Source organism: Mchenga conophoros, linkage group LG22 (assembly GCF_057382185.1).
Source record: "Mchenga conophoros isolate Kocher_MC1m ecotype Shallow Benthic linkage group LG22, M_conophoros_male_GT1.1, whole genome shotgun sequence".
Lineage (NCBI taxonomy): Eukaryota > Metazoa > Chordata > Actinopteri > Cichliformes > Cichlidae > Mchenga > Mchenga conophoros.
In genome coordinates, this window is record NC_140546.1 from 28,765,986 (window position 1) to 28,791,620 (window position 25,635).

Here is a 25,635-nt window from a genome sequence, read left to right on the forward strand (position 1 = left end):
GTTCTTGATGTTTTGCCTTACTAATGTAAGAAAAATTTGAAAAAAATTTAAATATAAAATTAATTTAAAATAAACCTTTTTTTCTGTCCTTAAAGTCTGCAAAATCTCATCATGTCAGCCAAATCAACAAAAAGGTCATCAGTGCTCTGGTGCTGGGAAAAGTGGAGATCAAGGAGATCCAAACACCAAGGACAAGTATGACGGGCATAACAAAGACAGCCGGTCCACAGCGGCTGAAGGCTCTGACACTAACAGAGAGAAGGTTCATCCAGCACATCAGCTGGGGGAGTCTGAAGGCAGCTCATCCTTTCCGATTACCTCCAGGGATTCCACCCAGAAAAGCTCAGCCAGTGCCAGAAGGGCGTTGTTTGCCCGCAGACGCCTCGACGCTTCAACGTTAGCATCCTCTGGAGGTCCTCATTCTCCAAGTAGTCAAATCCTGACTCCACAAATTGAGCTTTCTCCATCTCGTAACCCATCACCCAGGCCTTGCCAGTCCCCTGCTCCTCCTTCATCCCTCTCCCCATCCAGTTGTCATGTCTCCACCGCCTCACAGAGACCAATCTCCCCTGTTAGAGGCCTCTCTCCTATAATAGTGCAGTCTCAGGGGTCGCATTCCTATGGGTTTCTGGGCTCCCTGGCTGACACCTCGGCTCACTGTCAAGCCCATATTCATCCAAGGGAACAAGCATCTACGGCAAGGCTGGTGAGTGACTTCAAAACATTTTTTGAGTGTTCTTCATAACGATTTAATTTTTTTGTTTTTGTATACTTAAGTCAGAATTTTGCTGCGTGTATAATTACCACTGGCCAAAAGGTGGCTTTTCTTCAAACCGTGTCACTCACCTGTGACTTGATCCAACTCTATTAGTTTAGCCTAAAGTTTTTAAATAAATCAGGTTCCAGCTCACAAAGCCAATCTTGTGTGGTTCAGCTAAATTCCAGCAAGTCAACATTTAGAATAAATATAGATAGGCTGGTACATATGAGGTTATTTTAAAGTCACATTTATTGGAAAGGTAAGGAAAGGCAGCTCTCTTGTTTTATATCAGACAAAGCAACCATGCAGCTCCTAGCCCTAAAATAATGCAGGAGAGCTCCCAAATAGACACATGTTTTCCCTGGGTAACCAGGGGAAAAAGGAAAAGCAGGCCAATCACTAAATCCTGAAGATTGGAACCACATGTCAACAACAAAAATAGCGTGGGTGAGTATCTCGGCTCACCCTAATTAAAAACTGATAAGCAAAAAGTATACACCAAACATGTTATGGTGAAACTTCACCACATACCCCTCACACTAATGTGGGTCCCAGAGGAGCAGGTACTGATTCACATTCACGACAGAGTGACCTCTTGTGTTTGCATATACACGGATCAGATATAACTTCATGACAAACCTGCCTAATATTGTGTTGGTCCCCATTTGGCTGCCCAAAGAGCCCTGACCTGTTGAGGCATGGATCCTTTAAGTCTTGTAAGTTGTGAGGTGTGGTCTTCATGATTCGGTCTTATTTGTCCAGCACATCCCAGAGATGCTCAATTGGATTGAGAACTGGGGAATTTGGAGGCCAAATCAACACCTTAAAGTCATTGTTGTGCTCCTCAAACCATTCCTGAACCACTGTTGCTTTGTGGCAGGGCACAATATCCTGCTGAAAGAGGTCACAGCCATCAGGGAACACAGCTTCCATGAAAGCGTGTACGTGATTTTCAACAGATGGTATGTACAAAGTAACATCCTCATGGATGGCAGGGACCCATGGTTTCCCAGCAAAGCATTGCCCAAAGCATCACACTCCCACTGGCTTGCCTTCTTCCCATTGTACATCCTGATTACCAGGTGTTTCCCAGGGTAAAAGCAATGTAAAAGAAAATGTGATTCACCAGACCAGGACACTTTATTCCATTGTTCCATGGTCCAATTCTGATGCTCATGTGCCCATTGTTGGCACTTTTGTTGGTGGACAGGGGTCAGCATGGTCCCCTGACTGGTCTGTGTCTATGCAGCCCCATACACAACAAACTGTGATGCTCGGTTCTGACACTTTTCTATCAGAACCAGCGTCAACTTTTTCAGCAGTTTGAGCTACAGTAGCTCGTCTGTTCGATTGTACCTACTGTACCTGTAAATGTTTTTTTTTAATAACCACACTGACTAGGAGACACTACACAGCAGTACAGCACTTGAGCAAGCACGCTTCAAGTAGACTTCAACTGGATTCGAAAGAGTCTAACAGTAATGTTTCCTAAGCTTTCCATGTTGGAAAATGGGACATTTCAAACAAGGAGGAAAAAAATATCCATCCATCCATTCGTCTATTTTCTTCCACTTATATGTGGCCAGGTTGCGGGGGCAGCAGCATAAGCAGAGAAGTCCAGACCTCCCTCTCCCCGTACTCCAGCCACAGCACCAACCTTTCTGTTGATCTCGCACTCCCCTCTCCCCTAACTCATAAACAAGACCCCAAGATACTTAAATTCCTCCATTTCAGGCATTCCCTGACCCGGAGTGGGAACTCCATCCTTTTTCACTTGAGGACCTTAACCTGAAAGTTGGAGGTGCTGATTCTCATTCCTGCCGCTTCACATTTGGCTGTGATCCACTCCAGGGCGAGTTGGAGGCCACCACCTGATGAAGCCAAGAGAACCACATTATCTGCAAAAAGCAGAGACGAGATACTGAGGCCACGCAAGTGGAAGCCTTCCATCACTATGCCTAGAAATTCTGTCCGTAAAAATTATGAACAGAATCAGTGACAAAGGGCAGCCCTGGTGGAGTCCAACGGTCAACCTTACTGGACCAACCCTTGAATATCCTCAGGAGGCTAAAGAGCTGGTCTAGTGTTCCACAACTGGCATGAAAGCGGCAGGTTCCTCCTGAATCAGCTAATGGACGGACCCTGGCATAGATTTTCCAGTCCAGAGTATCCAGAACATATGGCCGCAGATCTGATGATACGATCACAATCATCATCGACCTGCAGCCTGCGATGTCCTGGTGCCACTTGCACTCATGGACACCCTTATGTTGGAACATGGAGTTTGTTATGGATGAACTATGGTTTGCGCAGAAGTCCAGTAACAGAGCACCATTCGGGTTCAGATCTGGCAGGCTGTTCCTCCCAATCTCGCGCTTCCGGGTCTCACTGTTGTTGCCCACATGACCGTTCCCAGTAAGACGAGAAAGTCCCCAGGTGGAGCACCCTCAAGAAGTCAGGGACTCCAGGAAGGCCAGGTACTCTGAACTGTCGTTCAGTGAATAGACATAGACGACAGTGAGGACCCGTTCCCCGACCCAGGGAACAAACCCTTTCATCCACCAGGGAAGAACTCCAACATACTGGCAACAAGCCGAGAGGATACTAAGATACCCATCCCAGCCTCTCACCAAGGGCAACTCCAGACTGAGACATAGTACAACCCCTCTCCAGGAGACTGGTTCAAGATCCCAAGCTGTACATTAAGCTGAGTCCGACTCAATGCACAGACTCAACCTCACGTTGAGTCTCACGTTCAGGCTCCTTCCCCACCAGAGAAATTATGTTCTATGTCTCAATCTCTAGTCTCGGCAGCCATGGATCGGTCCACCAGGGTCACCACCCATGGCTGCTGCCCAGCACGCACTGTACCCAACCCCTACGGCGCCTCCTGCATTCTGGGCCTACAAGAGGGTGGGCCAAGGTCCCTTTTTCAGGCCGTGCCTGGCCGAGTCCCATGGACTAAGGCCTGACCACCAGGCGCTCGCCTTTGGGCACCTTCCCAGGCCTTGCTTCAGTACAGGGACCTGCTAATCCTATCCCATGCAGGGTCAACTGTTCCCTGGATCTTCAGCTCATAGGGTTTTTTTAATCACTCTGTCTGGTCCCTCAGGACAAATTTGCCATGGGAGACCCTAACAGGGGGCAAAAGCCCCCCCACAACATAGGCCACGGGATGCACAAACCCTTTCACTCTTTGACAGCGGCGATATTCAGTCTGCCATGATTCTTTTCATTATTTATTATTCCACTTTAGAGCAGAACTACTATTTGTGTCCAAAAGCTGGGACACTGTAAAAATCAGTTTGAGGAAAATAAAAGGTGGGGGGGGGACCTCTATGCAGTGATTGGCAAATCATTTAATCGTAATTTCAACCCTATATCCTATAGATGGCCATATCAAAATGAAACAGATATTTTTATAGCTTTTTAAAAAAGATATCTTGTCAAAATACAGAAAATGAACTGAGACAGAAACAGTTTCTAAAAATTGTAGGTGAATTTACCACCAGCAGAGCCACTGAAATTTCAGTTTGTTTTTGTTGTAGTGTGTAGATGAGGTTGGACTGACCCACATCCCCTCGCATTCCATGCGTCCTCGTGGAGCCCACAACCTTCTGAGTCACCTTCCTCTGCACTCGCAGCAGCCAAGCAGAGCCCCAAGCATGCTGATTCCAATTGGGGGGATTCACATGATTCCGCCCAGGTCCCCCCTGCAAATGTACAGTTTCCTGAGCAGCACGACTGCTAACACCTCAGGGGCATCCATGAAACTGAGCGAGGCTCCAAATGGAAGGCTCGCTCTGCCACATCGCAAGGACGTTCTTAAAGAGATGCCGCTGAGCAGCCAAGCCAGCCTACCGAACCCTGAGGCGACAGGACAAATGCCTGCAGGTGTCCTACCCAACAAAAATAATCAAGGATCCTTCACCATCCAGCAGCCGTCGAGTCCCAGAACAGAGACGAGACACCTGGAGGTGAGCGCAGATGCACCTGTTAGAGAAAGATGTGTTTACCCTGAGAACTCTCAAGGCCAAAAAAAGACTCCTTCCTCCCAGACACAACTCTGATCGGAGGCAGAGTCCGAAGGGACAGTGCAAAAAGACTAAGACCAGCCTGTGGCCAGAAATCACCACACGCTTGTTTTGAGTCTGACGACAAAACGCAAAAGCACTTGAGCACCGCTTCTGAATGACGCTGTTATGTAATTATATTATTAATATATATGGACACTATGTTAGATATGCAGTATGTTTTGTAAATCTTTTTTACCCTTCTTTGATGTCATTGGTGTTTATTTATTTCTGTGCTAATATGCAAATTCTGTACTATATGCAAAAGCAGCTGGAATGAAAATAGACAAAGTTTAAATCAGTTTCCCTATTAACCCTGTTGACAGCTAATATACTATTGCTGTGTTTATGTACTGTATTACCAAAATGGATATAAAAAGGTATCGCAAATATTTATTCATCCAACCAGTATTTTGAAGTGCAATTTTATGTCAAGATTGTGGTTTAATATGTCATTCTTAAAAGCTGTGATTATTATTATTATTATCATTATTATAATAATTATTATTATTAGTCTGATTTTTGTTGTTATTGTTGTTAATTTTGTTTTTAAAGAAGCAAGCTCACGATTAGCTCCTTTTCTGAAATCTCCAGGAAAAGAAGTTTCAGATCCTTTTCGAGTGCACTGACAAATGATTTGATATCCAGTGGAGACCTGTTTCACGTACACGGTAGCTACGGTGCAGTTTTCTTTCATAAATAGATACATGTATTGTTGTGTTGTTGCTTTTTCTACATAATACAATCACTGTCATTTTCATGTTTACCATTAAACTTCTCATTTTTACAGATTTCTATTAAAACTTTTGAAAGTGTGTCTCGTTTTCTATTTATTTTCATTTCAGTTATTTAAGTTTAATAAATCCTGTTGATGTATGGAAATTAATTAAAATCAATGGGATCCTGAAAGAGGTGCAAGATGCCAAAATTACAAAAAAAATAGTGATCCAAACAAAATACAATGGAGTTAAGTTTAATTTATAGGGAATACATTTTTGTTTATGACATGTAAGAGGCTCAGCAAGACTGGTTCTTTCTTGAAATAATGTCAGTAACATTAATTAGCTGCTATGAGGTAAGTCAAGCTTCTGTTTCCCAAATATTTCATGGGACATTATCAACTCTGACATCTTGCCCATCTTGATCTCTTTAAAAACATTAAATTTTTTTTCGTTTATACCGAGTTTACTTGTTTGTGAGGTGTTTCATCGTATATAAAAAAATGAAAATAAAAAAAGTAGGTATGCTGTGTGCTGTGGGTTTTTACCCCACAGCTGGGCAAGCAGGCATTCAAGACTGTGAATGTGATAACTCAATACATCGGTGCATCGACTAAAATTCTCAGATGAGTGTGAATCCCATGACCAGGAAATCAAGGTCAGAGGTCAAGCCCCCTGAAAATCTTGTGAATGCAATAAATGGAGTGATGTTACCTAGGATTTTCAAATTTATACCATAGGCACATCTATTAGGCGCTAAAGGGCAGCACTGGCCACCGCCAGTACATTCATGCAGTTACCATAAACCTTCACCAAACCTTTACCAAACACCTTCTATTTTCTATCTGTTAACAAAGTGGCTGATTAATCATTTTACTACCACAGCGCTGTTTGCTTGCTGGGAGCCTGACGAAATGATGACTTCTCCGTGGATGTCAGTGCGGGCTCTGTATAAGGACAATGGGTTTCTACTGTAGCTTAGTTCATTTCATTTCATTTCATTTTTATTTATTTCACACTTGGTACTACAAATCAAACAAAACAACCACATCTTCTGTCAACAAAACACAACAACCATGTGTGAAAAGGAGCAGGAAGAAGAAAATATTCTTATTAAACCCTGCCCCCTATCTACCATCGAACTTATATCACCGGTGGGCACCAAAAATCAGGAACAAACTAATATTGACATTTCTCTCCGGTCGAATCCCAAACCAACATCACATTCATTCGCATTCTTCATACTGAGTTATCGTTTTAAACATATAACACTTTTTAAAACATTGTAAATTTATACAATTCTTTAAATTATAATGAAGTGAATTCCACAGTCTTATACCCCTAACCGTTGTGCTCATTAATCTTTGTGTAGTCCTGGCTAACTGATGTTTAAAATAAAATTTCCTTCTATTCTCTTCTCCCCTTGAACACATCAAAAATACTCTTTGTAACTTAAAAGGCAAAATATTATTTTTAGCCTTAAACATAATTAATAATGTCCGTAATTTCACTAAATCTCCTAATTTTAATAATTTTGATTCTATAAATAATTTGTTTGTATGTTCTCTATATTTAACATTATGAATTATTCGTATAACTTTCTTCTGTAATAGGTTTAAAGGTTTTATGGTATTCTCATATGTATTCCCCCAAACTTCAACACAATAGTTGATATATGAAAAAAACAAAGAAAAATATAAAATACGCATTGTTTTATAATTTAATAAATCTCTTATACTACCCAAAATATAAATACTTTTGACCATTTTCTTTCTAATATGTTCAATATGGGATTTCCATGTCAAATTCTCATCCACTATTACACCCAAAAAACGAAATTCAGTAACTCTTTCAATCAATTCTTCCTCTATAAACATAATGACTTTATCCTCCTTTACACGATTGCCAAATATCATATATTTCGTTTTTGTCAGATTCAAAGATAATTTATTTACATCAAACCATTTTTTTATTCTTAACATCTCAGAAGTCATAATTTCAACCAAGTCTTTCAAATTCTCTCCAGAGCAATAAAAATTTGTGTCATCTGCAAATAAAATCGAATTTAACCTTTTAGATACGTCACAAATATCATTAATATATAAATTAAAGAGTTTAGGTCCCAAAATAGAACCTTGAGGAACACCACATACAATCTTAAGTCTTTCAGAAATATTGCCAAAATAATAAACATATTGCAACCTATTCTCTAAATAACTCATTAACCAATTCAATGCTACTCCTCTCACTCCATAGTTATACAATTTAGAAATCAAAATAGAATGTTGTATCGTATCAAAAGCTTTTTTTAAATCAACAAATACTCCCACTGTGTATTTATTATTATGTGTTGCAGATGAAATATCTTCAATAAAAGTCAACAACGCTAATGCCGTTGACCTATTTTTACGAAATCCAAATTGGTTTTCATGTATTAGTTGATATTTTTCAATAAAACTATCAAGTCTTTGTGCAAAGAGTTTTTCTAGCAATTTTGAAAACTGTGATAAAAGAGACACTGGCCTATAATTGTTAAAACTATGCTTATCTCCTGATTTATATAATGGTATTACTTTTGCCACTTTCATTCTGTCAGGGAATACTCCTGACTGTAGCGAAAGATTAAAAATATAACAAAGAGGAGTACTTATACAATCTATTGTCTTTTTAATTATGACCATGTCTATACCATCACAATCAGTAGATTTTTTATTTTTACAATTTTTTACGATTGCTACTATTTCTTTTATGGTAGTATCAGCTAAGAATATGGAATTAACCATTCTATTATCACCTATCCAGGCTTCCTCATCTCCTGAATCATCATTTTTCCTGATTAGATTTGCTAAAGTAGGTCCAACATTTACAAAAAAAGAATTGAATTCGTTTGCTACTTCGGCTTAGTAAAAAGAAAATACAGTCAAAATTAAAAATAAAAAAAAATGTAGCAGGCAACTCATCTGAAGAGCTTGTTTTCACCAATGGAAGTTGCTATGATTGTTCTAAGTAATTCTTGCAATCCAACAAATGGATCTTAAAAGACTCATTTTTAAGAAAATTGTGTGCTTTAAACAAAACCACATCTTGGGGTCAATAAAACTAAAGTTTAAAAAAAACCCAGCTACAAGTAGGTGTTAAAAAGTGCTTTTGATCATAGAAATGAAAGACTGAACAATATTATGTACTAAAAACAGTAACTAAATAGTAAAATGGAACTGCTTTCACAAAGTATTTTGTTTTGCGCTGTAACACTGAAACAAAAATTTCCCCTGACAAATACCACCCCTAGTATAAAAATTAAAAAAGCTAAAAGTAAAACCAAAACAAAGAAAAACATTTCCAAACATTAAAAACTGAAATGAGCAAAACTCTGGTAACTAACAGAAACTAAACTTAGTTTAAAAAAAAAAAATCAAAGTAGAAATAAAAACTAATCAGAAGGTTTTTGTTTGTTTGTTTTTTAAACTATAATCTTGCCAAAATAGTCTGTGGATTGATTTTAATAATGTTGCTGTTGATATTTTCCAAATGTCATTTTTGAGTTGCTGTGAATGTAAAGTTACATTTGATTTCCACTGTGCTGTAGTGGAACACATTTAAACACGTCAGCATGTTTAAATGTTTCAAATACGTTTATTTCCTATAGTAAGCTAAAAGATAAAGGAGATACAATAGTCTGTAAGAATCAAGTGCATTTTTCCTGGACTGAGCGCACTCCATGCTGATGATTATGGCACCATCCTGTGGATATTTCATAGCATAGCAAATTCCATCTCATGGAATCAAAATATTCATTTCACCCCCTCTTTGCTGTCTGCTCGGCTCGGGCAGCTCTTTGTTCTTAGGTACTGAATGTTACTCTTGTCACCACTGGGTGGCAGAAGAACTCAAATTAAGGCCTACTGTTATTCTCCGCTAGAAGAAATGACATCATCCACTAAAGGTAATGGAGCACATACAGAAACCAAAGTCAGACCAGTTGGGGGGATTTTATTGTATATTTTCACAGGTAATATGGAGACAGTGACAAAAAAATAATGAAGTGAAAAAAAATCCCCACATGACAAATTTGGGAAAAAAGGAAAGTTTTAATGTAGCACTATAATTGTCTGCGTTTGTGTTTTATCAGCAATCTACAGATAAGTTTCTCAGTAAAGGAAGAAGTTTCAGGGAAAGGGCAGCCAGACACATCCCCAAAGCTTTAAATCATCTACCTGTGAAGAGGCGTGCATTTATTTACTTACAGTATAAAACAAACGTTAACGTAATTACCCAATTTTATGACGATAGTTCCTAATAGGAACGTTGTGATATGTTTCGTTAGAAAATGAGCTGCAAACAATAACCCAAAACGGGGAAACCTGTCTGAGGGCAAAGTAAAACAAACAGAACTGAATGGAGATTCCTGAAAACTGGAAGCCGGGTCGGGTCGGGTGTTAATGCAGGGTGGGTTTGTTTGCATATCATCTTGTTACTGTAGTAATAATTATGGAATTATGGAATATGACAATTTTATGAAAGCAAACACACAAAAGACAGGAAAAGGTCAACAATAAAAACATGTGTAGATAGTTTCACTTCAGAGAACATCCTGGAAGTTGTTATTTCTAATGGCATCATTTTTTAATTTTTTCATATCTCCCATGTGATCCATTCGTGTTAATGATATAAAGCTCAGAGTTTACAAATAATATGAATGTAATGAGTCAGATGAAGTTCATACACATGTTAAAGGTTTATGGCAGAGTAAATAGAGTTCAACCTTTTATTCTGAGAAAGGCTTTCTCGCATTTAATTCATTTATGTATCACAATTCTGTTTTGTGGTTCTGTTCTGGACGTAAAACCTTTTTTGACAAAGCTTATCGTTGAGGTTAGATTGGCTGACGCTGAAGCATCCATTAGCCATGCTGCTATCGTCTCCACGTGCTGGGGCTTCCCATGATGCACGGTTTCTTTTCTATTCACCTGTTTTCTCTTTTCTTGTTTTCATGCATCACTCTTAGATTTAATCTTTATTAATTAATAAACGCCCTCCCATAATATGTCTTGTGCTACCCCCACCTCCTCAACCAGTTGTGACAGATGACTGCCCTGACCCTGGTTCTGCTGGAGGTTCCTTTTAATTTAATTTGATTTAATTCCAGAAGGCTACACTATAATGTTTTGGAATGATTGTTAATTAATTAAGTAACTTTAAGAAAAAAAATTGTGTTTATTGTCCCAATGTATTGCAAACTCCATGAGTCACTCTTCCCAAAGAAATGCCGCTTGGTAGATGTTTTATCATTTCCAAACTGTTCTATGTAAACCCTGGAAAAGGTTGTCTCGAAATCTCAGCAGTTACTGAAATAGCCAGACCAGACCAGCTGGTACCTATAACCATGCTGCATTCAGAGCAACTTTGCATGTTCATCTAGCCAAAAACAGAAAAAATAATTAAAATGTTATTGCAGAATAAGTAAATGAAAAAAAGCTTATTTTATTTTGTGTAAACTGTAAGTCAATATTATTAATTATATAAAACTAAACGTTACAACATTTTAAATAACAAAGTTAAAGTTAGCCAGTTATGCTATAAAGAAGAAACTGTGATGTAGCCATTACATTAAGCTAACTGACTTAAAGTTTTAATTTCGCTATCATTTTAACCATTTGATGTTGTATTAAATTGTGTTTCTATATATACATCATACATATACATGTCAACTATTTGTAATAATGGAGCATAAATTATTATTTTAAATGTTACAGTTATTTAAGCTGTTTATTTAACAAAGTTTTACTTCTTTTTATTTGTCTCTGTCTTTATCTCTTCTTTTTTGTTTTGTTTTTATCATTTTCACCCATTTATCTGCTATTTCACTAATTTGCCGTTACATTTACTGTAGCTCATTGTCTAAACGTTTTTTCCCTTCCTGGTTCCATGTGCGACTCATTCTTTTTCAATGACTGACCTTAATGACGCAGACAGGTGTGCCAGGCACTCTCACGACATGTGATGAATAGAGGCGACAGGAGAGGCCTAATAACAAGTAGGCTGCCGACAGTTAGTGTACTTTCGGTCTGTATTTGGCATACTGGTAATGATACTGCTATCATTCTTCACCTCACTCGCATCAGGGTCCTGTCTGAGTGAGTCAGCGCATTTCTGTACTTAAAATCAGTTAGGTGCCAAGTCCATTTCCTGTCTTCTTTTCTGTTTTTTTAAGCAATAAGGAACAAGGATAAGGTGTCTGCATTTTTCTCTGATGAGGCATTGCATTCCTGATGTACATCAGAGATGTAGTACTATACAAACTTAACTTGGTAATGGAATGAAAGCTTAGCTAGCAGGACAATACCTTTCAGGATAAACATTTAGATAAACTAGCTATTTTTTATAATGTTGTGAAGAAGTCAAACTAAATATAGAAAATTCTGGATGAAAGTATAAGTTTACTGAATCCGCTGTTCAAAAGTGACTTAAAGGAAAAATGTTCCAATACATAAAGATCTCAGAAAAATACTTCTGAAAAGCAAAAAGGCAACAATGCTGAGCCTTTTTGTGTAGTTTGAACAATCTCTCCATGCCTGCGTGGGTCCTCTCCACAGTTCAAAGACATGCAGTCAGTGGGGTTAGGTCATTCAGCCCCTGAAGTGGATGGATATATTTACCTGTGTTTGACCTATCAGAATATTTTCACTAAGGTGTTGCCCTGATGTTTGCAGCAACGCCAACAACACAAATAGAAACTTCTGGGCAAAGGAAAACAAACTGACTTTCGCAGTACAACGTGCCTTGGCTGAGCACCCTTTTTTAGTAAGTTTAGAAAATCCCATGAGCTGGTTGTTTTTGTCAACTATGTTCACAAAATATAAATCAAATGTAAAATCCATGAAACAATAGTCAAAGCATATGTCTGTCTTTGTGTCCTTTTGGTCCTCCAGCTTTCTTCCACAGTCCAAAGACATGCTGGTGATCCTAAACTATGCACAGGTGTGGAACTGAGTGTGTCTGTCTCACTGTAATCTTTTCTTGGACTTGTGACGTGTCCACTGTGACCCTGTGATTTGTATAAGTGGAGCAAAGTGGATGAAGGAGAATTACTATCTTCTGGGTTATTCCATTTTGTTTAGTGTCTAATATCATAATGTGTGTACAAGACAAAGCTTCAAAGCCCAAAGGAAGCTTTTAGCTTTTTAGCTAAAATAAATAGCAGAGACACTGTTCTGACTCCAGTCTTTTCTTCAGTCGCTTGTCTACGAAGACTGAGCTGCTGCCTCGCAGTCTGCCAGTTTCATTTTCTCAGTAGAGTTGCTTCTTCTAAGTCTCGACTCTAAAAGTTCTCAGCAGCAAGCACATCAAACCAAACCTTCTGTTTTAGGGTGAGCATGAAAGGAAATGCAGCTACACTAAACAGCAGGAGTGGGCAATGAATTTTTCGAAGGGGCCACATGACAAACTGGGACTGCTGTTGAAAGCTGCCCCACTAAGCCTGTAAACAAATAAAATCAATATTAGTCACAACTGAGGCTTCCAAAGTAGTCCAGGTTTCTTGGGAAAATTAATTGGCCATTATTTATTTTGTCATACAGTATGGCAAAATGAATGAACCATGATGTTCTGTAGCTTTCTACAGGAAATCCTGATGTTTTTCTCCGATGCAGAAGATAACTCGGCACGCTGTGGCAGATATTTCATGTCGTGATGTCTTATTTTCCAATTGTGTAATGGCCCCGGTGGACGCATTTTTACAAATGCGTCCTGAAGGTGATGACTTGCATGCTATTGTGTCACAATCCGTATGATCGACCTCAACCCCAGGAAAATTCTGCAATTATGGCGCCGCTGTTTGTTTGCCATTACAACAACATACATTCCTCAGCAGCAGTTGGAAGTGCTGAACAGATAAGGGCACTTTTTTTTTTACCCGAGACTGGCACGTCTGGGAAAAGCAACAGAGGAAGGACACAGTGGCGAAGGGGAAATTAGGGAAAGTGGACACTTTCACATTGAGCCCATTCCACTGAATTACGGGACAATTTTGCTCTAAAGGAGTTTTTTTTCTTTCTCCGCTGTAACAAAGAGTTGGTCACATGCCAGGCATTTTTGCATTGTGACATCCTTTTGGCATTTCCCCTTCTTTTAAACTGTGACAACACGCAAATCTGCAACCTTCAGCTGTGTTTTTTCCCCCCTCTTGCTTCTGTAAGCGTCTTCTTCTTTCGTCTAGATTTCCGTTGGAGCTGTGATGTTAAATTCCACAACATCTGCAATATTTTTCCAGCCTTCATCACCTAAACAACTGTACTTCTTCCTGTTTTTCAATACGGCTTGCTCTACGTCAGCCACATTCAATTCCATTTATGGTAAACAGCCTATGAAAATGATGCGCCCACTAACACTATTTAACTTCTAGAGATTGATTAACGACTGTTCCTACATGGAACACACTGCTGCTGAATTATTATTATTTGATTTACTAATGAAGGATACAATATCCATATAAGATTTTAGTGACAAAATGAAGTATTTAATCCTCTGGTCAAATACTTCATGATCTTCAGGTTAGCAAACATCTCTGCAGGGATTTTCTCCAAGTCCTTAAGGTTTCTCAACTGTCGCCTGAATATACAGAACTTCAGATCTTTGCATGAGGTTCTTATATTTTGAGGCATATTTATACGCCTCAGTATTGGTAATGCCAATACTTCAGGTAACTACCTTTCTGGAAAACAGACACATCACACATTTTCAATGCCATAGTTGAGGAAAAGAGGTTTTCATCCAAGATGTTTACATCTTTATGTCAATGAGATCCTAATCAAGAAAACATCCTCAAAGTGTAATGATCCCACTGCCAGGATTGTTCATAGTCTGAATTCTTGTCTCCCTCAGTGCTCAACTTACTCAACTTATCAATTGCATTCTCCTAAGTTTCATCTAAATTGATCAGATCTTGCGTGGGGCTTCAGACTGTTCTTCCATTGGCAAATAATTGCACCAGCATTTCTCATTTTCTCGCTCAACTGGTTGCTCATGTGTTTGTAACCATTGTGAAGATCAGCAATCACGTCCCTGACATCCTTACAGAGGTGTTGAAGATGTAAACAGATTATACTGGGTTATACTGGTCAACAACCCAAATTCTTGTTGGTATGTCTTCGCTCGTGTACTAAAATGTGTTTCAGAATGCCCTTTCTGTAAAGTTTTGTTGATATTCAAAGTCAAAAGTCAAAGTCAAATTTATTTATATAGCACATTTAAAACAACAAGTGTTGATACTATTAAGATAATCAAATGAAATAAAACATGATAAAATCAAGAAAAGGAATCATAAAATTAGAAGATTTGAGTAAGAAATTAGATAAATAAAAGTAGTACAAACTCATTCTGAATTAAAGGCCAAGGAGTAAAAGTAGGTTTTCAGACGTGTTTTAAAAGTGTCCAATGTTGGAGAGGTCCTGATGTGAAGGACCAGTTTGTTCCACAATTTTGGGGCAGTCACAGCAAAGGCCCGATTTCTTCTGTGCTTTAATCTGGACCTCGGTACAGCCAGGAGCATTTGGTCCGCAGACCTCATCTTGCAGGAGTGCACCGGCTTAAAAGATCAAAAAGGTATGAGGGCACGTACCCGTGCAACACCTTAAAAGCAAATAATAAAATCTTATAAATAAATTTGAAAACTAGCTTGTGTCAAATATAACCAAAATGATTCAATCATAGCCCGCATACTTCTCAGAAAACAATGTTTTGTAACACAGCTGATTAGAACAAGTTAAAGTGGAAGAATGGAAAACATCTCCTTTCACAGTTTTTACGTATGTTTTATAACATAATTCAAGGGTTTCTAAAGAAAATTTAATCAAGAGATGTAACATTCGGCATAATAATGAGCATTTTTTTTTCAAAACAAGAATTTAATTTTTTACTGTCATTAAAGAAGAAATTAGCATTTTTGATGCTTTTCATATGAAAAAAGGAGATCTTATGTAACAAATGTTAAATATGAGTATAATTTTTTTTTAAAGGAATACATTTGAAAACAAATTGAAACAAGGATAAGGGGCACTGTTCATAAAAAGCATGCAGATTTCCATCATCATGTCTCTTTTGACTGTTCCTTCGCTGGTAGCTCTGCGTGTTTGATTTGGGTTTTCCGCTGAATGCCCCTCAGGACAAACCAAAAATGGGATTTGTGCCTACATGCCAGCTGACAACATACCAACCAGCATATGTGTATTTTAAAAACACGAGACATGATATCTAACCTTTACAAAATCTCTCCTGTTGTCCGAGTTTTGCAATGAAGCCAAGTACAAATGACGGTGGAACAGCCACACCCGTGAAACTCTGACCTAATTTCATCTCCGGCGCTGCATCCTTGGTTTGCATCATATAGGAAAGGAGGCGCAAACTGTAAGTTGCAGTGGAGGATGGAGGTGCGTCATAATTAACCTTCGCAAAATACAGGGTGGGCCATTAATATGGATACACCGTAATAAAATGGGAATGGTTGGTGATATTAAAGTCCTGTTTGTGGCACATTAGTATATGTGAGGGGGCAAACTCCTCAAGATGGGTGGTGACCATGGTGGCCATTTAGAAGTCGGCCATCTTGGATACAACTTTTGTTTTTTCAATAGGAAGAGGGCCATGTGACACATCAAACTTATTGGTAATGTCACAAGAAAAACAATGGTGTGCTTGGTTTCAACGTAACTTTATTCTTTCATGAGTTATTTACAAGTTACCAAACATTTCCATGTTATTACGGTGTATTAGAGCTGGGCGATATGAGATTTTTTCATATCACGATATGTTTTTTTCATTTCAGGCGATAACGATATCTATCACGATATAAGCCAAATAACTATATTTGTAAGATTTAAATGTGCCGTTGCTCACAAGTAAAATGTGAAATAATCAGCAGCTTGTTTTTATTTAAATATTTATTTCCCATAATAAGTTCAACAGGGTAGATGTACTTAAGGAACATGAGACTTTTTCAGATAAATAAAGGCAAATATTGCAAACTACACAAAAGGCAGCCACTAAAGCGTTTAAGTTTCAAAATAGAACGAACAAACAAAACAGACTAAATTGTCAATTCCACTTAGAAACAAAATATTAATTCTAAAAATAAATCTTAGTTTGTTTTACAGAAGAACAGACAAAACTGACTAACTTTTGTCAATATCAAATAAACTGAGAACTAAAAGGAAATTCTCAATCTCTCCTTGTTGTATAGCTTAGCTTTTCAAACAGTTTTAACAGTTACTTTAGTCTGACAAAAGCCGAATGACGAATTAGCGCTTCCAGTCAGAGACTGAGGCTACGTCCACACGTACACGGGTATTTTTGAAAACTGAGATTTTCCGTTTTCGTTTTAAAAAATAATCCCGTCCACACATAAAGGCAGAAATGAAGGAAAACGCTGCTATGAACATGCCAAAGCAGCAATTTCTCTATCGAGTAAAAGTTATATCGCGATACATATCGTTATCGTTCTATCGCCCAGCTCTACGGTGTATCCATATAAATGGCCCACCCTGTAGTTTTCTGTACCAAAAGAAACACAATCACCACCCAACATATAAGTGAGATACTGTAATGAAACACTTTCCCCCTAAAAACATGAAGCTTGTGATTTTATTCTGTTGTCCCATTCAGTGGAGCAGCACAGATCACTTCACTGCGGTTTCAGTGTTGTTTGCTCTTTTTTGTGGTTGGATTTTTTGTGTGTTTTTTATGACATAATTTGATTTGGTCTATTTGCTCAGGATGGAAAAACAACAGGGAAAAGTTAAGTACAGAGACGGAGAGCTACATGTCGTGTGTCACAGCCTTGATGCTGCCGGCTTTTGTTTCGTCCCTTTTAGAAACGATCCTCTCTGACATGAACCGTGCTGATATCATCCTGTCTGTCCTCACGGTCACCTGTGCTCAGTGTGCTCATTTTCCACGTGTGAGGACACGGGTTTATTATGGTACTGACTTCACTGCAGTGAATATATTATTTGATTTTATAACCATTGTGTTAGGCTTTTGAGAAAATGATAAAAATGATAAACTCACACCAAATGAAATAATCCTGAAACATAACATTTATTTGTCCTCGACACACTTTTCCTCCACTGCTGACTTACCTTCTTTATTTTCCTCCCCTATCTGCTCCATCTGTCCCCACCAGAGATGGGCAGTAACGCGTTACTGTAATCTGATTACTTTTTTCAAGTAACGAGTAAAGTAAGGGATTACTATTGCAAAAACGGTAATTAGATTACCGTTACTTTCCCGTAGGAACGCTGCGTTACTGCGTTACTAAAACCGTGATTTTTTGCGAGAATGTCTCACAACAGTGACGTAAGCGAGTGCGCCGTTAGTGACAACAGCTGTGTGCAGATCAACAATGGATCACATATCGATTGTGGGAGAGAGTATGAGCGTGCAGCGTTTAAAGCGTGGAAGTACTGACCTTACTTTGAGTTTGATTCCATAAAAAGTGACAAAAACATTAGCGTCCATCGTGCGTGGGAAGAAAACTTCTTTTTACAGCGAAAAAACCCCTAAACTTCCAAGCAAGCACGGAGTGCGCTACGACGTAATGGGAAACTCACAGAGAAAGTCGCGGATTCTTCAACTGACCGCGGCACACCTGCACCAGGGTAAACCTCCGCCTGCCCTACTCCTGCTTTACAGGTGAAAATAGAGCAACAGGACCGCTAGTCTTTGATTTTATTTATTTTCTGCTGTGTTTTACTTGCATCTATTTGAAAGAGTGAGTGTAAACACAAAAAATATTTTATGTGCTGGAATGTGCAGAAAATAGCTTTAAATGTTAAACTAATTTCTTCCAGTCAGAGAATGTTGCATATAATTAAAATTTTGCTTGATGCATAAAGTTAAAAGATTAAAACTAATAAAACAAGTTTAAAAAAAAGAGACTTTTCCATTTGATTACATTTTGTATGATGGATTATGCAGAAAAAGTAGAACTGGGCTGAAAGATCTATCACTTTATCACCTCTTCAGGTTGTAAATCGTGTTTTTAAAAAGTAACTAAGTAACTAAGTAACTAATTACTTTTGAAAATAAGTAATCAGTAAAGTAACGGGATCACTTTTTGCTAAGGATTGTCTTATTGCATTGGAGTCACACTGGGTTAAATATGTACACTTGGGTTTTAAGGGGTATTTATTATTTTCTTCTTTTTTTGGGTTGTATGGAAGCCCCAAACGCAATTTCATTGTTCTTGACAATGACAATAAATAAATAAATACTAAATACTAAATAATTAGTTACTGATTACTTTTTTCAAGTAACTTGACCAACACTGGTCCCCACACCTCTGTGCTGACACATACACACCTGTCTCTGCTTTACAGAGGTGGAGCTTCCTCCAGATTTCATCTTCCTGTCAGCAAACCTGGAAAATATCATGTAGTCACTCGCCTGCAAACCTGTGTCACAGTTACTTATGGCAGGGGCTGAAAGATTTTTTCCACCCATTCAGTGGAAGTGTTGCTCCAGTTCCAGTGCGTTGTTTATTCTTTGTGTTAGCACGTTGTGTGGATTTTTCTGTTGTGCTAACTACCTGTGGAGATATCTGTGGAGGAAACTGGACTTGGACTAGCTCTCTGGGGAAAAAGCCCCACAAACACTATCGGTACATTTTCAATCTGAACTTTGTTATAAGACTGCTCAACTTTGATCTCAGCATCCTGTGTCTGAGTCCAGATCCTGGTACAAACAGGAGTTTGCAGGGTTTCTGCAATAGATGAAGACCTGGCAGTCTGTCTCAGGTATTATATTATTATTATTGTACAACATAAAAAGTTTGTCTCATCATTTTTAACTCCTTATTTAGGGGCATTTGTAGCTTGAAAAAAAGATTCAGGAAACTTTTGAACTATAGAGCAAACCAGACCAGCTGGAAATGGCTGAACATTTAGAATTATGGAAGTTTAATTTGGAATGCAAAGCTTCAGAGAGGTGAGTGTTTTAGCAAACTGGTGCAATATTAAATTACATGGATTGAATGATAACCTCCTTTCTTCCCAAACATGGCTCCTGCACGGCAAAGATAAGGTTTTGTGGTAATGAAGCTAACAAAATGCTGTGCGGTTACAATCATGTTTTGTTTGTTTGTTTTTTAATGTACTGACTGGCAAAAGCATCATGCACTCGACTGAACGACTCTATCTGAAGGGTCTCCTTCCAAGTTAATCGCATTCCCTCTCTCCCACCGAGCAGTCCAGTCTGATCACATACTGCCGGTACATCTTTCTAAACATGAAGGACAGAATCCATTCTATAGGTAATAAGAGGGAAAAATACCCGAGGGTCTCTGCATGACGTGCTTTTACAGTTCACCGCGTGGGCGGCCAGGATGCGGTCAAGCTTGAGATGTGTGTATCAGTGGACCTGCAGTGTACGCACGGTGGCGTGTGCGTGGGTTGCAGACAGCTGATGTGGCAGGCGTCTGTGTATCGAGGGTCAGCGTTTGCTGCGCACAGAGGTATCGATGCTGTGCGGCGGTACGGTGTGCCATGTGCTCGCTTTCCTGACAGCTCTCCGTGATCCTTTCAGGCGCACATCAGCCGCGGCACACGCAAACCAACCGCTGCCTACATCTGTATCTACACCCAACAACCCACATCCTCATACTCTTTGTTCTTATATATGTTGACACAAAAAGTCTGAATGAAACACACACCTGCTCGTCGCGTCTTAATCTCACTCTCAATTGAGATTAAGACAGAACAACTGTTTATCTTAATCTCAGCCGAATTCTCACGTAGGCTACTAAAAATCCACCCTGTGCACCGTACAGGGTACAGCTCACTCCTGCTTTGTCCTGCTGTCGTTTGGGTGCTATTTATTATTCTGAGTCTGACGCGTAAAACACTCAAATGTTCACTTTTGGTTGAATTCCAGTGCATCTGCAGACACTGTGGAAAACAGTCTCTGTGTCTCCAGCCGAGCAGGAATGACAAAGGGAAACGTGGATTACTCAGAACTTCCTTACATGTTTTTCCTGCTGTTGTTGCGACTGTGAAGGACCATGCAGGAATGTGAACATGTTTTCTAGGATCAGAGTTGGCGGGAGTGCAGGTGGAGCCTAAGTGAGAAAGACGAGTGGAGGAGTGGCCACGGGGTATAAGTAGATGTTGGCTGGGGCTTGGAGCATAAAGCACCTGCTGCTGCTCTTCAGCCTCTAAACACAGGACCTGTGCGCACACATCTGGGTCAGCAACTTTACTCACACTCAATGAGAATGATGGCTTCTTTCACATGCAAGATACTGACTTTGTTCATCATCTGTGTGGCTCTGCAAGAAGGTGAGAAACTGTTTCTTCAATTTTCTTTTAAAATATTATGGCAACTTTTGTAGATCTGATGGCAAAGTACAATAAATGAATTACAACAGCTCTTCACTCACTATATTATCAGTTTATTCTAGAATTGAGGGCTATGTAAATGACATGTTAGGAGTTAAGTTTTGAAGTTGACTAAAATAAGAAAAAGAGTCTTTGACCCTCTTTGAGTTAGTCACCAGAGAAAGTGTAAATACAGTGCTGCGTTTGCTGTTAATCAAAGCAGACTTTCCTTTAATAAGCAACCACTCCTTTGACTCAAGTGTAATCGCTTCCTAACCACTGCACTTCTAGAGAACATGTGGGATTGTTTGACTTTGACATGATGTATAATAATGATAAACATGCCCTAATAACAATCACCACTGCATTTTTTTTACCTTGTTGGAGTGTGTTTTGTCTATATTTACATGTGATAATCACTAACCACAATGCAAGATTTGGTTGGAGGATTTAAAAAAAAAACATATTTGTGTTTTGCTAGGTTGTGGACTCCCCTTATCAGAGCAGCCTGCTCAGGCTCCACATCTGCACCATATCAGGACCAAGCGCTGCTCCTGTAACAACTGGGACGATAAAGAATGCATCTACTTCTGCCACCTTGATATCATCTGGGTAAACACACCAAGGTGAGGCTGCAGAATACTTCAGTGAGCTACATTTGTTAGCATCACAAACCCTTACCCCAACCCAAGGGGAAGAACTCAGGTGTGCTTTTTAACCTAATCCAAGATGCCTTCATTAAATGATATCATTTTTCATTTACAGTAAACTCCTTCCTTACGGCCTGGGTAGTTCCCTGTCTCGCCGTCGCCGGTCAACAGACCGTTGTGAATGCCTCAGTGCAGCTGATAAAACCTGCCACGGTTTCTGCCATAAAAGGTGAAAACTCCTTCCTTTCTAGCTTTTCTTCCTCCTTCTACCTACACCTGAAGCAAAGCTGGCATTTCCCCTCACGTACCCTCATTTGCCTCCTAGATTGTATCAAAGTAGCTTATGTGTCTCCTTTCAGTCTGTATCAGATCTTTGTGATGAGCCTGAAAATATGTCGATGGGGAGGGTGAGTCACAGAGAAATGATAGTGGCAGTGCAATATGAGGGTAGCAGTCGTAGCAATAAGAAAGGCCCGCATACCTGCTGAAGGCCTTGAAAGAAATCACAAAGGTTTATTTGCAGGGCTGCTATTTTTGGAAAGTTTACATTTCTGCTTTTGTGCAAGGGAATGATTGACGTCCTTTGAGTTGTTTTGGCCATGTAAGCGCCAGTATGAATTTGTCACCTCTGCTAGATGTTATCCGCAGAGGTATTTTGTAAGCCGCACCCTGCATTCTTAAGGCATCTGAAATATATTGGTTTTAAATCCCAGGGAAGAGCAAGGATAATCCTGAACTAACTGTGCTTCAAATACTATATAACTTCCCAGTTTGTAAAGTTCCAATTTCCTTCCTTGTTTTGATGTCGATTGTCCATCTTTCCACAGCTCAGAGGATCTCAGGACTCATGTCGCAGAGCCCCTTGTTGAATCTGGAAGCATGAAAAGCAACAAATTACTGGCGTCTTTAAGGTAAATGAAGACTTAATTCAAGGATCAAGTTGTAAAGTTGGGTTTCTCCATTTCTGAGATACATGAAACATGTCTAACCTGGTTTCTTTGGTTTTTCCCACAGAGATATTATCAAGACTAACACAGCAAAGGCTAAAGAAGTTTCATCTGTTCTGGAGTCAGCAAATTAAAGAGTAGAACAGGGAGGTAGAGCGCTGAAGGAAAAGCAGGAGCTGGTCAGCCTGCAAGGACGACAAACTCCTGCCTTCAATTCAAGCACACAGCTTTCAAAATGTGTCATGGAAAGGTGGAAGAACGGAAGACAGAACGAACAGTGGACCAAGCATTTGATCAACAGTGCAGCAAAGACTGGCAGCTCCCCAAGACAGTCCTGCAGCAAGAACCGGAGCGGCTGGGTGGAGGAGGAAAGTCATTGCTCATAGACTAGAAGACAGTGACGTGAAGAAAGCTTACGATTACCAACTTTCGACCAGGAATTTGATTGTGAATGTCTGTATGAACAATTTGAAATCTACAACTCGCCTACAGAAGAACATGGGATAGTTATTCCACAGTCATATCAGCTCCATGTTTAGTTTTTCAGATGGCACTGAAATGATTTTTTTTTTGTGTAGTTCTTTGATTTGGTTCAATATTCCTCTGTATCAGAGCTGGAATCTGCTGTCCTGCTTAGGGCATAGCTTTTTTTTAAATGATTAGGGAGTACTTGAAAATGGCAGCTTCTTCACTTTCAGCGCACATTGCCGCTGTGAAATGAAGGTCATATCTTTGGGATTTATCTAAGAAACAATTAGCTTTATACGAGGTCCATTGTCAGCTCCTCCGCACACACATATGCAGTACACATTGTGTTTGCATAACAGCAGCAGCACAGCAGATCTATTGTCTTGGCTCAAGTATTTACTGCATAGGTCCTATTTAATCTTTTGATTGAAGATAAGCCAGGAGATTTCAATGATGTGCAGCTTGCCAAAAAAAAAAAAAAAAAAAATGCAGCCATTGTTTTTCTCCTGTGACAAATGTTCCCCCAACTTATCTGCAATTAGCAAGCAAGAAACTACAACTCTTAAGTCAATGCACTTGCAAACATTGCGCTAACACCTCTGGTCTCTATTCTTTTCTGTGCAATAAAGCCATTCACTCTATCTGCTCGGTCTGAATCCACAGGAAGTGGCGGACACGTGGAGCCTCAGAAAGCATTTATCCTCAAATATCTCACTGCTGTTTATGGTGAAAAGTTGACCAGCTTTAGGTTTCATGCTGATATGAAAATGATAGCAATAATTCTGAATAGAAAACTTTATTTATTTTCTAATTTATTCAAGGATGTATTTATATTTCTATGATGTGCTGAATTTTGTATGAGAAAATAAAACTGCATCAAAGTATTTTTATGAAGAATCTTGCTTCATTTTTATGTCTTTCCTGATCAACTTTCAACTGTAAATAACCCGTTTCAAACTAAAACCCAGCTGTCTGTGGAGTTTGGCCTCTCTCTCTCTTACATAAGCATGAAAACATTGCGATGTTGAAAATATCCTCACAAGTTCATGTTTGGTTCATGATCAGTTTTGCTTTTAGCAGCTCTGGGAAGAAAAATGGTCATGAACCAGTTCCATGAACATTAAGTAGGTACTCACTGTTCTGTTTACTTAAAATAATCCCGTTGTTTATGTCAGTTTAGTCACATAAAGGTGATGTGCAGGGTTTGGTTGTTCTAAATCAGATGACTGAAGACTTAAACAAAAGGATGAGATAGTTGTTTAAGCTTTTCAGAGATTGGATGTTTTTTTAAGGCCTAATGTTGTCATGGGCTCCTGCAGACAGAGTGCAGTGAGTAAATGTGCTGATTAAAGACCTGCAAACTTAACCAGTTACACCATATAGACAAAAGTACTGAGTCACCTACATATTGCACCTAAAGGAGCTGCTTTAAACCCATTTGATGAAGCTCCCAGTGCACAGTTTTTGTGCTGATGTGAATGAAAGAAGAGATTTGGACTGTACCATGTAAAGTTGATGGTGGAAAATGTAGGAGGGAAGACATATCCTAAACTGTCGTGTTGTTGTCACGGTCAGGCTGGCAGACCGTGGGGATATGGGGGAATGAGGACCCAAAACGCATGGTTCTGCGATGCAAACAGTGCACTTTATTTACAGTGAAGGCTGTAAACACAATAACTCCCCGTTGCCCCCCTGAATCCTGTGTGCTTGTGCTCCCCGCTGTTGTGTTCTCGCACACCCTGTGCGTGCTGCCGTTCTGGTCCACTCTTCCACCTGGGGGGAAAACCACAAAAACAACCATCAATACCAACCCCGGCGGACATACACAAACTGCACCATCGTACGCTGACACACACTAACTTGGGTAGACAACTCAATGATCCCACACCGGTGGGAGCTTCAACACTCTCCTAAGTAGCTCCCCCGACAAGCCCTGATCACCAACAGGTGTGTGGCAGGAACTTCAGGTGTGGCCACACCCATCAGGCCTGCATGTGGCTGTTCTCCATCCTCCAGCCACACATGTACACACCCACACCCTGCCTATACATATAATGAGTGGAACACAGACTAACAAAGCATTGTGCAGAAAGACACACACATCACCAAAATTCAGATACAACAGATACAACTGAATTCAGAAAGTTCTTTTCAACGACTAATTCTTTCATAAATGTTTTTAAAAGCAGACTGATTTTGTACCTGTGGCAGTGGGACTGAAAACAGCCATTGCCACTGGTGTAGAACTTCCACAAGAGTTTTTCCCCCAATACATTTGTCTACCTATTCTAGTAAATTCAGATATAACAATATAAGGCTGATGATTGAGTCCTATAATCTTCGGTGTTAATGGAAAATATAAACAAATTTCATAGATTTTCAGCTGGTTAACAGCTTCCCCCTTCTCACCTGGACGAGTGGGTGACCCACATGCCAAACACATGTCCTTCCCCCAACTCTCTCCCTGTTTTACTGTCCACTCCTTTCACTGTTCTGTCAAATAAAACGTTTGAAAATGCCCACAGCTTCACCCGAGGAACAGAAGAGAAGTTTCCAGCACAACTTCATCTACTCCCAAGGACAGAGAAAACTCTGGAGAGGAGAAAATTATAGCAAAACTGGTTTGGTTGAAAAACAGAAGATGCAGAAGATA

At 39.5% G+C, this 25,635-nt stretch overlaps 2 protein-coding genes across 6 annotated transcripts in view; both read left to right on the forward strand.

The window, feature by feature from the left end:
- hivep3a (HIVEP zinc finger 3a) overlaps nucleotides 1–5,648 on the forward strand; it is a 59,619-nt gene extending 53,971 nt beyond the window's left edge. For all 5 annotated transcript variants that reach the window (XM_085261463.1, XM_085261465.1, XM_085261461.1 and 2 more), the window contains 2 exons: nucleotides 96–706; nucleotides 4,309–5,648. In XM_085261463.1, the coding sequence (XP_085117589.1) occupies nucleotides 96–706; nucleotides 4,309–4,830 (1,133 nt within the window). In that variant the 3' untranslated portion in view covers nucleotides 4,831–5,648. The remainder of the gene's footprint in view (nucleotides 1–95; nucleotides 707–4,308) is intronic.
- A 15,100-nt stretch (nucleotides 5,649–20,748) lies between these two features.
- Nucleotides 20,749–23,866, forward strand: edn2 (endothelin 2). The gene is made up of 5 exons (XM_085262108.1): nucleotides 20,749–20,878; nucleotides 21,399–21,543; nucleotides 21,683–21,796; nucleotides 22,395–22,478; nucleotides 22,582–23,866. Exons 1-5 carry the CDS (start codon nucleotides 20,809–20,811, stop codon nucleotides 22,646–22,648), a joined length of 480 nt encoding a protein of 159 aa, XP_085118234.1. The 5' UTR covers nucleotides 20,749–20,808; the 3' UTR covers nucleotides 22,649–23,866.
- The last annotated feature ends 1,769 nt before the right edge of the window (nucleotides 23,867–25,635 follow it).